Source organism: Denticeps clupeoides, unplaced genomic scaffold (genome assembly GCF_900700375.1).
Source record: "Denticeps clupeoides unplaced genomic scaffold, fDenClu1.1, whole genome shotgun sequence".
Classification (NCBI taxonomy): Eukaryota; Metazoa; Chordata; class Actinopteri; order Clupeiformes; family Denticipitidae; genus Denticeps; species Denticeps clupeoides.
In genome coordinates, this window is record NW_021630036.1 from 212,759 (window position 1) to 227,418 (window position 14,660).

The 14,660-nt window shown below is 48.3% G+C and overlaps 1 protein-coding gene across 5 annotated transcripts in view; it reads right to left on the reverse strand.

Annotated features, from left to right (window-relative positions):
- Positions 1 to 301: 301 nt before the first annotated feature.
- LOC114781151 (myomegalin-like) overlaps positions 302 to 14,660 on the reverse strand; it is a 30,674-nt gene continuing 16,315 nt past the window's right edge. For 2 of the 5 annotated variants that reach the window (XM_028967878.1, XM_028967880.1), the window contains exons 4-27: positions 13,360 to 13,473; positions 12,538 to 12,614; positions 12,025 to 12,148; positions 11,266 to 11,423; positions 11,117 to 11,195; positions 7,811 to 7,903; positions 7,610 to 7,729; positions 7,461 to 7,541; positions 7,191 to 7,370; positions 6,548 to 6,691; positions 6,377 to 6,466; positions 6,165 to 6,269; positions 5,249 to 5,428; positions 4,975 to 5,169; positions 4,620 to 4,898; positions 3,708 to 3,771; positions 2,548 to 2,636; positions 2,324 to 2,469; positions 2,148 to 2,241; positions 2,001 to 2,061; positions 1,793 to 1,912; positions 1,390 to 1,708; positions 568 to 842; positions 316 to 485 (exon numbers count right to left, since the gene is read on the reverse strand). In XM_028967878.1, the coding sequence (XP_028823711.1) occupies positions 418 to 485; positions 568 to 842; positions 1,390 to 1,708; positions 1,793 to 1,912; positions 2,001 to 2,061; positions 2,148 to 2,241; positions 2,324 to 2,469; positions 2,548 to 2,636; positions 3,708 to 3,771; positions 4,620 to 4,898; positions 4,975 to 5,169; positions 5,249 to 5,428; positions 6,165 to 6,269; positions 6,377 to 6,466; positions 6,548 to 6,691; positions 7,191 to 7,370; positions 7,461 to 7,541; positions 7,610 to 7,729; positions 7,811 to 7,903; positions 11,117 to 11,195; positions 11,266 to 11,423; positions 12,025 to 12,148; positions 12,538 to 12,614; positions 13,360 to 13,473 (3,255 nt within the window). In that variant the 3' untranslated portion in view covers positions 316 to 417. Of the gene's footprint in view, positions 486 to 567; positions 843 to 1,389; positions 1,709 to 1,792; positions 1,913 to 2,000; positions 2,062 to 2,147; positions 2,242 to 2,323; positions 2,470 to 2,547; positions 2,637 to 3,707; positions 3,772 to 4,619; positions 4,899 to 4,974; positions 5,170 to 5,248; positions 5,429 to 6,164; positions 6,270 to 6,376; positions 6,467 to 6,547; positions 6,692 to 7,190; positions 7,371 to 7,460; positions 7,542 to 7,609; positions 7,730 to 7,810; positions 7,904 to 8,256; positions 9,384 to 11,116; positions 11,196 to 11,265; positions 11,424 to 12,024; positions 12,149 to 12,537; positions 12,615 to 13,359; positions 13,474 to 14,660 lie in introns of those variants that run through there. The other 3 variants (XM_028967879.1, XM_028967877.1, XM_028967876.1) reach the window with 3 other exon arrangements.

The window sequence follows — 14,660 nt, forward strand, 5'->3', positions numbered from 1 at the left end:
AATGTGCAGAGTTCAGTCAGTTTACCTTCAACAACAATGTAAATTCACTTAGATAATAAAACAATTACAAAAATAATACTATTAATCTAAAACATTAGAAATGATTAAAATACATTGAAGTGGCTGGTTCTGGAGGCTGGTAGTAGCCTAGTGGAGAACTCACTCATCTAAACACCAGAAGAGCACAAAGTCCCACGTTCAAACCCCACATACTACCATCGTGTCCCTGAGCAGGACACTTAACCCTGAGTGTCTCCCTGTCACTACTGATAGTAAGACGCTCTGGATAAGGACGTCTGGTGCCGTACATGTAAATGGTTCAGAAGTGTAATGCACTTGTAAGTGTTACTACACACAGTAAAATATTGTAGAGTTTTCTTGGGTCCCTGCAGTGTGTATTTGTGTGTGTGAGTGTGTTTAGTGCACTGACCTGATGGCCAGCAGTTCTGTTTTATCACCCTCATCAGGTAGATCGGTAGGGTCTTCTACAATGAACACACCGAAGCATCGTAATCAGTACGGATCACCAGCCATGTCTTTCTATGCACGTTTAAGTGGCGTCCTCACCGCCGCTGATTTTGGCGTAGGCGCGGTGGGCGAGCGCGCCGCTCTGTGACAGCTGCTCTCGGAAGCTCTGGCCCATGTAGTAGTCGACGTCGGTGGCCCGCAGCAGCTCCTCGAAGGCCTTGGTGGTGTCGGCCAGCTGCCGGGACAGGAGGCGACACACACAGGCGCCCTCGCGCACGCGTCCCCGCAACACACACAGCTCCCGAGCCTGCGCCTGGATCAGCGAGTCGAAGCGCCTGCGCAGGGAAACACAACCTCTCCGTACAACCACTACTCTGTTCACACAAATGCAACACACACCAATACAACAGTCAACACCCTCAACATGCTCCCACTTTTTATAGCCTTTCTAATCTACATTTATCATATTGCTATTATAAATGTGTAACTACCTCTGTAATTTTCTCCTCCTTCCTAGTAAATGTGATCTTTGTGAGAATATTTATTCTTCCCTAATACATACCAGAACTCTCTCTCTCTCTCTCTCTCTCATACACACACATTCAGACCCCGACTCATTCAGAGAGAAGGTCCTGTGTGAATATTGGTGTCTATGAACAAAAATGTATATTAAATGTATATGAATGTAAATACTTAGAATTATATGTGCTATATTACTTAATTACACATTGACACAAGTTACACATGCTACACTTTGTTCTTTTATACATGTACAGCTCTTACATTTATCTTAGCATGGATGCCTGCAATTTCCTATGCATGCTTAAATAAATGTTATTTCAATATTAGAATGAAAAGAGAATCATTCTTTAAATGTCCATAATAATGAAAATTAAAACATTTTTAACAGCACTTTCTTACCCTGGTATATTGGTAGCTTTGCCACCATCACTGTGACCTTTGCCCTTTGCCCTCAGCTGTTCCTCCAGGGACTCTACGCGACACACCAGCTCACGCAGCTCCCTTTCTGTCCCTGACTTCGCCGGCGAGGCCCAGTGCGCATCTGATGAAGATTGCCACCCCTCGTCCTCCTCGTGGTCACGGGGACGAGTCTGCAGCTGCATCACAACATCGCTTTTCCCACAATGCTGAGCGGCGGCGCCGCTGGAGCTTCCCCAGAGAGACAAGGCAGCGCTGTCACGTAGCGAGAGAGACGTACACATCTCCAGATCATCAAACTCTGCACACACAGAGAGAGACGGACCATGATGAAATACCACTCATTTATGCAGATAATAAAACTGATTACATGTGTTAGTGTCACCTGGGCTGCTGGTCTCCTCTCGTTCCACCTCGTTCTCACTACGCCCGCTGGTCTCGTAGCCCAAATCCTGCAGATCCACCTGAACATGTTTGCTGTGCTGCAGCGGCGCTGAGCTCCCAGCTGCATGGGCGAGACGGAGCCGTGCCGAGATCAGGTTTCGTGTCTGTTCGTATCGATTCTCCTTTCAGCAGCAAGTAGATGAACTCACCCAGATCTCTGCTGGGCTGGAGTGCTTCTGGCTGCACCGCTCTCTCACAAAGTTCTCCGTTCTGTTCCAACATCAAACACGGAATATTTACAATATTCACAATACCGTCCTGACACTCATATGTTCATTTTTTAAATGATCCCCTACCTGGGACCTGGAGGGCTTCTCTTTTCTCTGCTGTGCTTGGGTGAGCAGATCTCTGAGCTCTTGGTTCTCAGCGTGCAAGGAGGACAGCGCCCTCCTGAGGAGAGAAAGAGTTGTAACGGAACAAAATGTGCATCTGAGGAAGACTTTACCATGCATTTGGGTGTACGGTGAGGTACTTCATCTCAGAGAGCGAGGAGTAGCCGCTCCTCTGCAGCAGAGCCCTGAGCTCCATCAGCTCTTTCTCCACCTCCCGCTTCTGCTCCACCAGAAACTTGACCTCCTCCACAGCAGAATTCTGGGGAGTCTGAGGTGCCACACAGCCCTGGAGAAACGTGTGAGAGTGTTTTCCTCGTATTCTACATGCATGGTAGCAATATTACCTGATAAAATGCACACGTACCTGCGTGGCCCCCAGGACCTTCACTGTCATCTTCGAGTTCTCTTCTTCCTCGACGAAGTCACTGCTGTAGTCTTCAACGTTATCTACCTCTGCAACAAAATATGGCAAAAATATGTAAACCCTGACACTCACGTACACAAATAAACCTTTTAAAATCTGACCACTCCCTATAAATCACACCCACTGCTGCAGTGACATCAGCGTTCATAGTTGTAAATATTGTAACAGTAACGGTGAGTGATAAGATATCCGGGTGGGTATAGTAGGAGATGTGTGTCGGGCGTGTTCCCCATGGAGACGTCTGAGCTGTGGACACGCGTCACGTCTCTTATTTTATTACTGGGACATGTATGATTGGGGTTTTACCGGGAAGGAGGACAGAATGTTCTTGCTTTGGCTGATGGGGCAGTGTGGACTGTGATGGTTTGGGACAGTGGGACATGCTTGCTGGCATCAATACCTTCATAGAGAACTACTGTATGTGTGAGGATGCTTGAGACAGATTTCTGATGTTACCTTCTGATCTGATGTGCGCATTGTGTGTATGATTCTTTTATTTTGAGTGAAAGTGACACATATGGAACTCAATGAACATGTCTGAAGAAAATTTTCATTTAATATAAATAAATAAGCAGATGCAACACACACTGTTGTACACAAGCGTTCTTGGTCCAAACAAAAGCAGCTGCTGGATCACCATGTAGACAGTGTAAGAAGTGAATCACTCTCCATGCAAGGCACTCAGGTTTTACACCCCAAACAACCGCTTTCGTCCGATGAATATCGAGGAATTTCATATGCATGCCGGTTTCTGGGCTGGGACATAAAATCTTGTTGCCATGGTTTTAGGATGCACAGAATTGAAGGAGGCAGGGACTTATATTAAACAAATATATATATAGTGTGAATAAAGTAGCATTTTAATTGGACTAAACCTAGTCGAATGATAAATATATAAATATGGTTATCACATTGCTAAGCAATAACAACATTTAAAATATAAAGCAACAAAAAAGATTTTTGTTTCATATTGGAAGTGCAAAGTTAGATGGATTAATCTAGCAAGTTAGCATGACCTTCCACCCTTCACAGCAGGTCAGAAAGGTTAGACCACACCCACTCCATCTGGAGGCCATATCACACAATCTGCTCATGCCCACCTCCAAACTCAGCCCGTGATTGGCTGGCCGCATCTGATTCCACGGCAGTTAGACATGTAGGACCCTATAGAAAAGAACAAGAACAATGTGAAAAACATGTGAGTGCTCTATAATAATAAGAATGAGGCCACACCATAAGGTTTTTCTCTAAAACGGGTTTTTTGGTTTAGAAAAAACCTGCGTCCACATGGAGATGCACAGGGTGTCCTGAATGCTGTTTTAACCCCCCCACACCTGGTCTCCTTGAGGGTCCTTTCATTGGAAATTTGTGGCGTAGAGAGGATTTTAGATAATAACCATTCCGGGTACCCTGAAATGTCTGGCCCGCGTGGACGCAGGGCCAGAAATGTCCCCATTTTAGATAATAACCATTCCGGGTTCCCTGAAACGGCACCTCCGCGTGGACGCAGGGCCAGAAATGTCCCCATTTTAGATAATAACCATTCCGGGTCCCCTGAAATGGCGCCTCCACATGGACGCAGGGCCAGAAATGTCCCTGTTTTAGATAATAACCATTCCGGGTCCCCTGAAACGGCACCTCCGCGTGGACGCAGGGCCAGAAATGTCCCCATTTTAGATAATAACCATTCCGGGTCCCCTGAAACGGCGCCTCCGCGTGGACGCAGGGCCAGAAATGTCCCCATTTTAGATAATAACCATTCCGGGTCCCCTGAAACGGCACCTCCGCGTGGACGCAGGGCCAGAAATGTCCCCGTTTTAGATAACAACCATTCCGGGTCCCCTGAAACGCCGCCACCATGTGGACGCAGGGCCAGAAATGTCCCTGTTTTAGATAATAACCGTTCCGGGTCCCCTGAAACGCCGCCACCACGTGGACGCAGGGCCAGAAATGTCCCCGTTTCAGAGAAACACGTTTTTGTGTGGACAGGAATTTCAGTGACTTAAATGGACCTTCTCAGTCATCCCTTTGAAATGTGGGGTCAGGGCAGGCTGGAGCTGTAGTTGCTCGTCCTGCTGGGCCAGAGAAGCCCTGAGAGTGGACAGCTGCTGCTGAGCCAGTCTCTCCCGGCGCACGGCGAGCTGCAGCTCCTCCTGTAAGGCCTGCACGTCCACATCATCGTGTGGGTCCCCTGGACCTTCCGCAGCCTGCGCACATGCAAGCTGCCTGCGCATCTCCTGCAGCCGGGCTGTCTGTGCACCTATCATCTCACCGGCACGCCCTGCAGCATCCTGGGAAGTAGAAGCCAGACGTTTACAGCTGGTACCTTCTGCTGTGTTGCACAGACACTGGTCGTGTGACTGGTACCTGTATGTACTGGTCCCTGCTGCCGATGGCATTCAGCATGTCCTGCATCTGTGTCTGGTGCTGCTGCACTTGGCGACTGCGGTCAGACAGCAGGTCCTGGATCAGTTTCTCTTTCACACACAGGTGTGTCTTTAGCTCCTCCAGCAGAGAGGCTGATTCCACAGACTGACCACTGATCAGTGCTGATGTCAGATCCTGCAAAAGACACAAGCGCTACGTGTGAACCTGGATCACAGCACGTATATAAGTTGGGTGTGTGAGTGTGTGTGTGTACCTTGTTTTCTTTGGTGAACGTATGAAGGCAGCTCTGCAGCTGATTGATGAGCATGTCCCTCTCCAGCAGGGTGTGTTTGTGTCTGTCCTCACACTCACGATGCACACCCTGCACATTCCGCAGTGACACACACACCTGCTCCTGCTCCAGGTCTCTGGCCCGCAGCAGCGCCTGCAGACTCTACCAATGCAAAGGAGAATTTTACAACATTGTCTTCATGGCAAATAATAAGTAAGTAAGTAGGGCTGGGAGACATGATGAAAACATTCTGATAATGCCAGACTGGAACTTATCTTACACAACGTCAATTTGGCCAGAACCAACCATTTTCAAATATTTTTTTTACATTTACATTTCCAGCATTTACCAGACGCCCTTTTCCAGAGCGACTTACAGTCAGTAGTTACAGGGACAGTCCCCCCCTGGAGACACTCAGGGTTAAGTGTCCTGCTCAGGGACACAATGGTAGGAAGTGGGGTTTGAACCTGGGTCTGGTTCATAGGCGAGTGTGTTACCCACTAGGCTACTAGCACCCATTATCACAATAAAATTAAACTCCATCTTGATGTGTGTGTATTTACATTATATTACTGCAAGATGAGTGCCACAGTGGTTTACTGTGTAAAGCTAGCGAAGATGTTTAAAATGGATGTAATGTAAAATTCTCCAAACAACTGAGGTCACCTCCTGTCCACAATGACGTCACGTAACTCGGATGTAACCTGCTGTCGTCCTCGGATCCGTTTTAAACATCTTCGCTAGTTTTACACAGTAAACCACTGCGGCATTCATCTTGCAGTAAAATAATGTAAATACGCACCAAGATGGAGTTTTATTTTATTGTGATCATCAATCGTACAGTCGCCCAGGTCTATTCGTCAGTTGTTTGATTGCATGGGTGTGTGGGGACGTGTACCATGATGGTCTCTTCGTTGTTGGCACACACACACTGCAGCTTCTCCAGGTCTCGTTCTTTCTCCCTGAGATGCAGCTGAAGTTTACGAAGCTCATCCAGTGCTTGCTGTTTGTAGGCGTGTATGTTATAGAAACAGAGAGGATTAATCACATTTCACTGCAATATTGTGTGTGTTTGTATGTGTGTGTGTGTGTGTGTGTGTGTGTGTGTACCTCCACAGCACAGTCTCTTTCCTGGATCCTCAGTTTGAGTTTAGACGGTACACACTCTTTGCCACCACTGTCCAACATTTGACTGTAGTCCTGTTGGACGACATACAGCCCACGTGTGAATGTGTGTACAGTCAACACCCTGTGTGTGTGTGTGTTTGGTGTGTATCTGACCTGCAGCAGCCTCTCCTTGTTCTGCAGAGTGTTCCTCAGCTGTCTGATGGTGTTCTCCCCGCCTCTCTCTCCCTCTTTCTCCTTCATCCCGTCTTCCAGCTGTACGAGACGAGTGCGAGTGTCCTCTACAGCACAGAGAAGATCCTGCACACGCATACACATCCTCACTAATGAATAGTTAGTTACGCCTTTATTGTCATTGCACTGAAGCAGGATGTTATATATAAAACGAAATTATGGGGCTACTTAACGGGGCAAACAGACAGATACAGACAGCAATGCAGACAATATAAAATGGCGTAGTTTACAGGTCAGTATTGAAGCATTTATGTGTGCATATTTATATATATCCTTGTAGATTATTGCACATTGCCCGAGATTGTGGCAAACTGCATTTAAAACCCCATCATACATACAATGCAAAAACATGGGTGGGTAGTGGCCTAGTGGGTAACACACTCGCCTGTGAACCAGAAGATCCAGGTTCAAATCTCCACTTACTACCATTGTGTCCCTGAGCAGGACACTTAACCTTAAGTTGCTCCAGGGGGGGACTGTCCCTGTAACTACTGATTGTAAGTCGCTCTGGATAAGGGCGTCTGGTAAATGCTGTAAATGTAAATGTAAACACACAGACACACACCTGGCTGTGTCTCTCGGCCTGTTCCCGCTGCTGCTCCGCCCTCTGCAGGTCACTATGGAGACGCTGGTTTGCCCGGGTGAGGTCGTCCTCGCGCCTATGGGCGTGGCTTAATGCCTGCTGGCAATGCTGCATTTCTAGCTGACTTGAGAACAGTGATGCTTCCAAAGCCAACACTCCACCCTACACACACACACACACACACACACACAACAGACAGATGACAAGCCATGGACAGCAGACAGGCAGGGGAGTGTGTGTGAGTGTGTGTACCTGCTGCTCCTGCTGGCCTTGAGACTTGAGAGACACCAACATCTCCTTCTGCTCCATAACGACTTGCTGGAGGTCTGAGACCTGAGGACACATAAGATTAGCACCTGATATGCATTATTATACGTCATTAGAGCATTTATGCCTGAGACCTGCGCGCGCGAGGTACTCAGCGTGTCCCTGAGCGTCTGGATGGCGCCGTCTTGGAGCTGCGCCGCCTCCCTCGCCGACCGCAGCTCGCACTGCATCTCTGCCATTCGCCGCTGCAGCTCCTGCGTTAGGAGCGTGAACACAGGAAGGGTTGGACACGGACTAGGACCGCATGAGTTGCGGGACGTGTGTGTGTCTGGCACCTTGTTGCTGGCCTCGCTCTCTCTGATCCTGGCCTGTAGGGGGCGCACCTGCTGCTGGCCCACCAGCCGGGTCTGCTGCTCTTCTATCAGAGCCTGGGAGGTGGAGAGAAAGTGAGGACACATTCAATTGGTGGTGGGTCTGATTCATGGTGTGTTTTCCCTCTTCTCATTTCCTGTGGCTGTAACCATGGAGACCATACAGCTCTACATGGGCACTCACAGTAAACCAATGAATAGTTATGATTAGATCCACTGGGACCATCTAATCCCACACGGACTCGCATCCTGGATCCAGGACAATGTGTTGCTAAGGACAATGGTTGCCATGTGTGAGGGAGCGTTGCTACGAGGTGGGTGCAGGCTTGATAATAAGAGGAACTAATATGCAGAGGGATGTTCCAGAGACATGAAGACGGTGCTGGATGCTGGACGGTCCAGTCGGGTACCTTCTGCGGAGGAAAGGGCCCGCAGGTCATGAACTCGTCCAGCCACAGCTCCTCCATGTCGGCCAGTTCCTGGTGCAGTTCCCTCTGAGAGCTTCTCTCCTCTGAAGAGCCAGGACCACCACTATAACGTGTCTGGTCCAGCTGTAACGTTGGAGCTTCTGGCTTGATCCGAACAGGCAAGCGACTCCCTCGTGATGTTCGGAGTGGATGGTACTCCAAACTCCGCACCAGGGACAGGGCCAGGTCCAGGCCAGACACGCACACATCATCAGGTTCAAGTACAGACACTCCCTCGCCTGTCTTCTGAGTCGAATCAAGATGTTCTGGAAGAGGCTGCTCTCCCTCAGTTTCGTCCAGCGCATCCAGAGACTCTGTGGACGAGGCTGGGCTGAGCAGGTTCTCTGGTTCTGGACCATGGTCTGTATTGGAAGCTTCTTCTCCGCCTGATAGCTGCTGGGTGCTCGGCCCGCAGGAAGTGGCCCCCGACACCTTCCGTGGAACCCCGCACACCGCCTCGTAATCCGAGTCCGCCACGCGCAGAGCCGCACAGCCACGACACTTCCTGGACTGAGGGTGGTGGTGGTGCAAAGCATGCTGGGAACTCTCCAGCTCAGACCAGTGCTCGAATACGGAGAAGGTCAGGTCCTCCTGAACCAGAGAGCTGTAGGTCGCGTCGCTGAGGGCCGCGGTGTCAGGCGTGTGACTTCCCACGGCGTCCCTGTCCTCGGCCTCGTTGTTTCTCCAGTAGAGCGAACCCACGCCGTGCCGCAGCCGCTCCTTCTCCTGAAGGAGTTTGTGCAGGCGCTCAATGGACAGGGCCTCCACACGGGCGATCACGGTGTCGAAGCGGTACATGCGCTCCAGCACGAAGGCGCACTTGCCGCACACGAACTCGCCACGCCCGTCACGGGTCAGCTCGCGGCCCAGGGCGTGGGACAGCAGCACCTGCAGGTTGAGCTTGGCCGTGGGGTGGAAGATCCATCGGCGCTGGTTGCCGCACAGTTCCCGCCCACAGATTCGGCACGGGTCCTTCAGCCTGGAGTCCAGCATCTCTTCAGGATGGATTCTGTGGTCCACAGGTCAGTGTCCTAAACTGGATCAGGTCCAGATTCTACTGCTCCTTCAGTAGAGTTCGCCAAAAAAACCTCCAAAAACTAAGGTGGAGCAACGCATTTAAACCTCAGTCGGTGCTGACAGTGACCCCCAGGGAGGAGGACAGGCCCTTTCTTCTTCTTCCCTGGTCCCTGCAGCAGCTCCGTCGTGCGTCTCCCTGCGCGGAAAGATGTGGCTGCGGACCGAACCATCTGGACCACGGCGTGGGGGGCGTTTCTTCCGGAATCCATGCAAATGTTCACATTTCAAATATTATTCTATAATGTTGACATTGACTGGAAATAAAACGTCGTTCGGGTAAATACTATTTACAGTGTATATTTTACTGTTCGTCTGTTGGTTAAAGCCGTTTTTATCCGACGCGTCGCACCCCTCCGCCGACATTTTACAGCTGAAGCCGGTGGGCAGGAGGAAGGGAGGACGCAGATAAACAGAAGTGAATCTGGCCTTTCACTCCTTTTGTTGCTCGACGCAGCATAGCTGCCCTGTCGTCATTGTCCCAGTTCTCTATTGAACGGAAATCCTTGCGCCACAGTGGGACCAGAAGCCCCCGTTCCCGTGAACACCAGCTTCCTTAACCGCTGGGCCACCAGAGCTACCGTGAAGAGCTCAGTTCGAGGCTCATGCTTTATACTGAATTCAGAACGCATGTTACGTCCCACGACGGAGAGCAGTGTAGATATCGTACTGAATTCTGACGCCGACAGACGTTTACACGGAATGTCCACCAGGTGGCACCATTGACGCAGACAGCGGCGACTACAATTAACACCAAAATCACAAAAACCGGACGAATAAAGGGGCTCCACGTGTTCATTCGTAGTTTTAAAGTGAGGTGATTGTCACATGTGATACACAGCAGCACAGCACACGGTGCACACAGTGAAATTTGTCCTCTGCATTTAACCATCACCCTGAGTGAGCAGTGGGCAACCATGACAGGAGCAGTGTGTGGGGAAGGTGCTTTGCTCAGTGGTACCTGGATTCAAAGAAACACGTTGAATGAGAAGGTGAGTCCACACTTTTGGCCTGTACTGTATATAATAGAGATTATGTCCCAGAGACACCGGGGGCAGGGGTGGCCTAGCAGGTAAGGAAGCGGATCCGTAATTGGAAGGATGTGGGTTTGAATCCGGAACCGCCAAGGTGCTACTGAGGTGCCACTTAACAAAAGTACTGTCCCCATGCACTGCAGTGGGGCTGCCCACTGCTCACTAAGGGTGATGGGTTAAAAGCGGCTGCACTGCAGTGTCTCACAATGACAATCACTTCACTTTCACACCGCAGTGTGCCGTTTGACGAAACTGGAAGACCTGGCCAGCCCCTCTAAACATGACCTGGATTCATTCAGTCTTAAAATATCTGACCTACTCTCACAGCTGAGACCCCTGCGCCGTCCCACTGACACCCAGAGCCAAGACGGCACAGACAAGGGTGTGAGTTACACCAGGGCTGCCCTCCAAACAGCCGATCAAATATCAGCACCAGAATCATACAGGAAATGTCATACTGTGACCTTTCTGGGAATAGTTTTGTGACTGTATGTGCAAACAGATATACTGCACATTATGTTTTTTAAGTAAAATATATCCTCATGCTCACATAAAATGTCAGTGGCGGATTTATATGTCACTGTGTATGAAAGGGGTAAAAGTGCAGACTGAGACTGAGCCAAAGGTGGACATTTTTAAGAGAATTCATATGACAAACTTGCTGAGTGAATGTGTGTGAGATTTTAGTGGTGTACCTGCACGTTGCTCTCTTCTGACACGGCCTCCAGCTGAACATCAGCCGTCCCCACACGGCACCTCAGTTCCTCAATCAGCCTGAGGGTGGAGGTGAGGCTTTATTGTTTGAATGTGATCTGTGGGTGCGGGTGTGAGTGTTTTTACTCACCTGTCCTTCTCAGCCAGTGCGTTCTTCATTCTGAAAGCCTCTCTGTCCCCTGCCTCTGTCCTTTCCGTCAACTTTCTCTCCAGGCTCTCGGCACGTTTGGTCTCGCGCTTCAGCTGGTCGGCTTTCTCCTCAGCCTCAGTCTGCGCCAGCCTGACCTCCTGAAGACAAGAACACTTTATTATAGCACAACTCAAATAATGAAGCAAAACCAATAAATAGCAATTACTGTAACAATAACACAATAATAATAAAGCACGCAAATGGAGATATCTGTGAAGGTTCTCGGTCATCCAGGCCACAGTTATCTAAAAAAAAGTCTGACTGAAGCTGACTGAAAAAGAGTGAAACGTTGTCAAGGAACCAAACAAGTCCAGTTGCTATTGGAATAACCTTTTTTTTTAGATTCAAATGGAAAGTAAGGTCAAATTAAAGGTCAAAAAAGGTAAATTAAAGGCAGCTATAGTCTTATTAAGGCCTGAGTTAAAAAGCCTTTTTATAAAAAGATGGGATAGATGGAGATGTTTGTTGCCATTGCTCTGGTCCATTCCTGCAAAAGGAATGTTGCCTAGTTCATAGTTCATAAAGGGATATATAAAGGGGCTTTAAAAACAAAAAGACAAATCTTCCAGTCCTGGTCCCTGATAAAACATTTATTTATGCAATTACACAATAAAAGTCAATCAACTGTATGAAACCTTCCAGCCATTTCATACGGCAAACGAAAGGACGTATATAAGAAAAGTTGATGTGTGTGTGTACCTCGTTCAGCAGCTGTATTTTGGTCTCCAGCACCTCCTGAATGCGAGTAATCTCCCACCTACTCTCCTCACACTGATGCTGAGCATCTGCCGCATTGTGATTGGCCAGGCTCTCTGCAGATGTCCTGTAAGATCACAGGACTAGTGTCACGTGATTTCTGGAAGATGGAGCCTCCACACTCTCAAACACAGTATGTTGGTCCTGCTCAGATCAACTCAGGTAGTGAAGGATCATACGAGATTCAGTAACCATTATTTAAATGGAAATAACGACTGGCCTCAACGGTTACGCCGCTCATTCTCTAAATGCTGCACATACCGTCTGTGTTTGTCGCACATTTTAGCAGAAAATCCTGACAATCCTTTGGCCTTGGCGAATATTTTCCTGCACCCCAGGGCATGACAGTTGCACGTGTGTTTGAACAATTTTATGTTTTGTTAAGGGAGCAACTCTGGATAGACTGTGTGTGTGTGTGTGTGTGTGTGTGTGTGTGTGTGTGTGTGTGTGACTCACAGAGCTTCATCCAACTGCTGCTGTTTCTCCTGCAGCTCTCGCTTCAGACTTTCCACCTCAACCTTCAGTTCGATGTTCTGAAACACACACAACACATCAGCTGGTTTTTCTTGGTGCTTTTCAGACGTTTGGTATGTGCTGCATTAATGGTTTTATTATGGAAAAGTTATATATGAACACACACAAAAAAACCAGAACTGGTGGGAATGAACAGAACGAATGGATATAAAGGAAAAGAGAGTGTGAGAGATAAAATGACAAATATAGAAGCACTAGATCGGACTAGCAGCTGTCAGACACACACACACACACACACACACACACACACACACACACACACACACACACACACACACCTGCTGTGTCCAACTCCCAGCAACTGAGATAATTTTAACCACTAATCTTCTGTCTGTACAGGAGCTGAGTGTTACTGGCTGAAGATAATTTTGTATGTGTGTGTGTGTGTGTGTGTGTGTGTGTGTGTGTGTGTGTGTGAGTGATGTAGGTCAGTGGGCCTGCAGTTTATAATAAATCAGATCAACTTGATATGGTCACACAAAAATACAGACCCACTGTTCACTGTGAGTTACACACATTATCCACAATGCACTATGGCCACAGCAGAAATTTTGTTTTTGCCTTCATCATAACATATAATCATGTAAAATAGCACTTTATTAAGAGCACTTTTCTAAGCTAATTTTAAACTAAATGTTTTCTGCAGGTTTCTAGAAGGTTCCTGCCCATAATTCCACAAAATAGACCATTTTAGATACAGTAGTCCAATAGAAAACTGAACGTGCACTTCGTTAACACACTTACCCTCTTGTGGACATCCTCGGTACTGCAGTCCTCGAACCCATGCTGGATCCTCTCCTCTAGGAAGTAGATGCGCAGCTTCAGGCTGAAATTCTCCTTCTTCAGGTCGGCGAGGTGCTGGAAGATGGTGCGATAGCCATTAGACATGTTGGAGTGTCAACCCCCACATCGCTCTAAAAACAGCGACGCCGCGGTCATTCAGCTCCCCTGATCTGCCGTGACAGCAGATGCGCTTCTAGAGGAGGGTCCTACACAGGGAGGAGCTCAGAGATGGGGCTCTGGGGGGGTTAAATATCGTGAACGTGATCATTTTTTTAAAAAGCCATTTTTATTTATTTATTACAGTCATTTAAAGCATTACTTGGTTGTTAACTGGTGTTATTCTTTTCATAATTGTTTACTCATAATTGTAAACCCTCATACACCACAAGGTCATGTAAATATCCATTATTATTTGCATTATATGTATTTATAAGACTTTTTATATGATGTGCATATTGCTTTATTTGGTAGTAGTCTAGAGGTAAGATACTAGACAAGAGAAGCACCATGGTCTCAGGTTCCAACCCCACTTACTACCATTGTGAGTGTCTCCGGGGGGACTGTCCCTGTTACTACTTAAGCTGTACGTCACCCTGGATGAAGGCGCCTGGTAAATAACGTAAATGTTGAGATGTTCATTCTTCATAATGTCCGCATATGACAATATCTGAACAGATTCAGATAACCTGAACCCGACCCCTGTCCTGTCGGGGGACAAACTGCTGAGGCCAGCCCCAACTTTCTATTTCTGTCTGTCCATCCACGGGGGAGAACGACAGCTGCTCAGCATGCGCGCGTGTGTGTGAGAATATACAGTAGTTTTTCCAGTGTGTGTGTGTGTGTGTGTGTGTGTGTGTATAAGTTGTTGTGATGCCAAGCTGCTGGGAGCCAACATTGCTTCTGTTCCTGATATGGAGGGCGGAGTGTGACGCGTCTCAACTCACACACACACACACACACACACACACACACACGGCTCTTGTTTTATTAAGTCCAGGCTTGCCCCGACGCCTGGGCAGGTCTGAGACATACACAGAACTTTCAAACAAAATCCAAGGTGTTATTTTGGTCACACTGGACCACAAAACACTTTCCCCATGCAAGTGAAATGATCTGTGGTGAACTGAGACCAAAGCGGAGCCTTTTTCATCCTTAAATTCAAAGCCTCACGTGTGGCACTAATCTGAACGTGTCCAGTCTCCATGCCGGCCGGCCGAATGACTCGAGCTGTCAGCAGGTCGTCCGTGCTGCCCACCACAGCG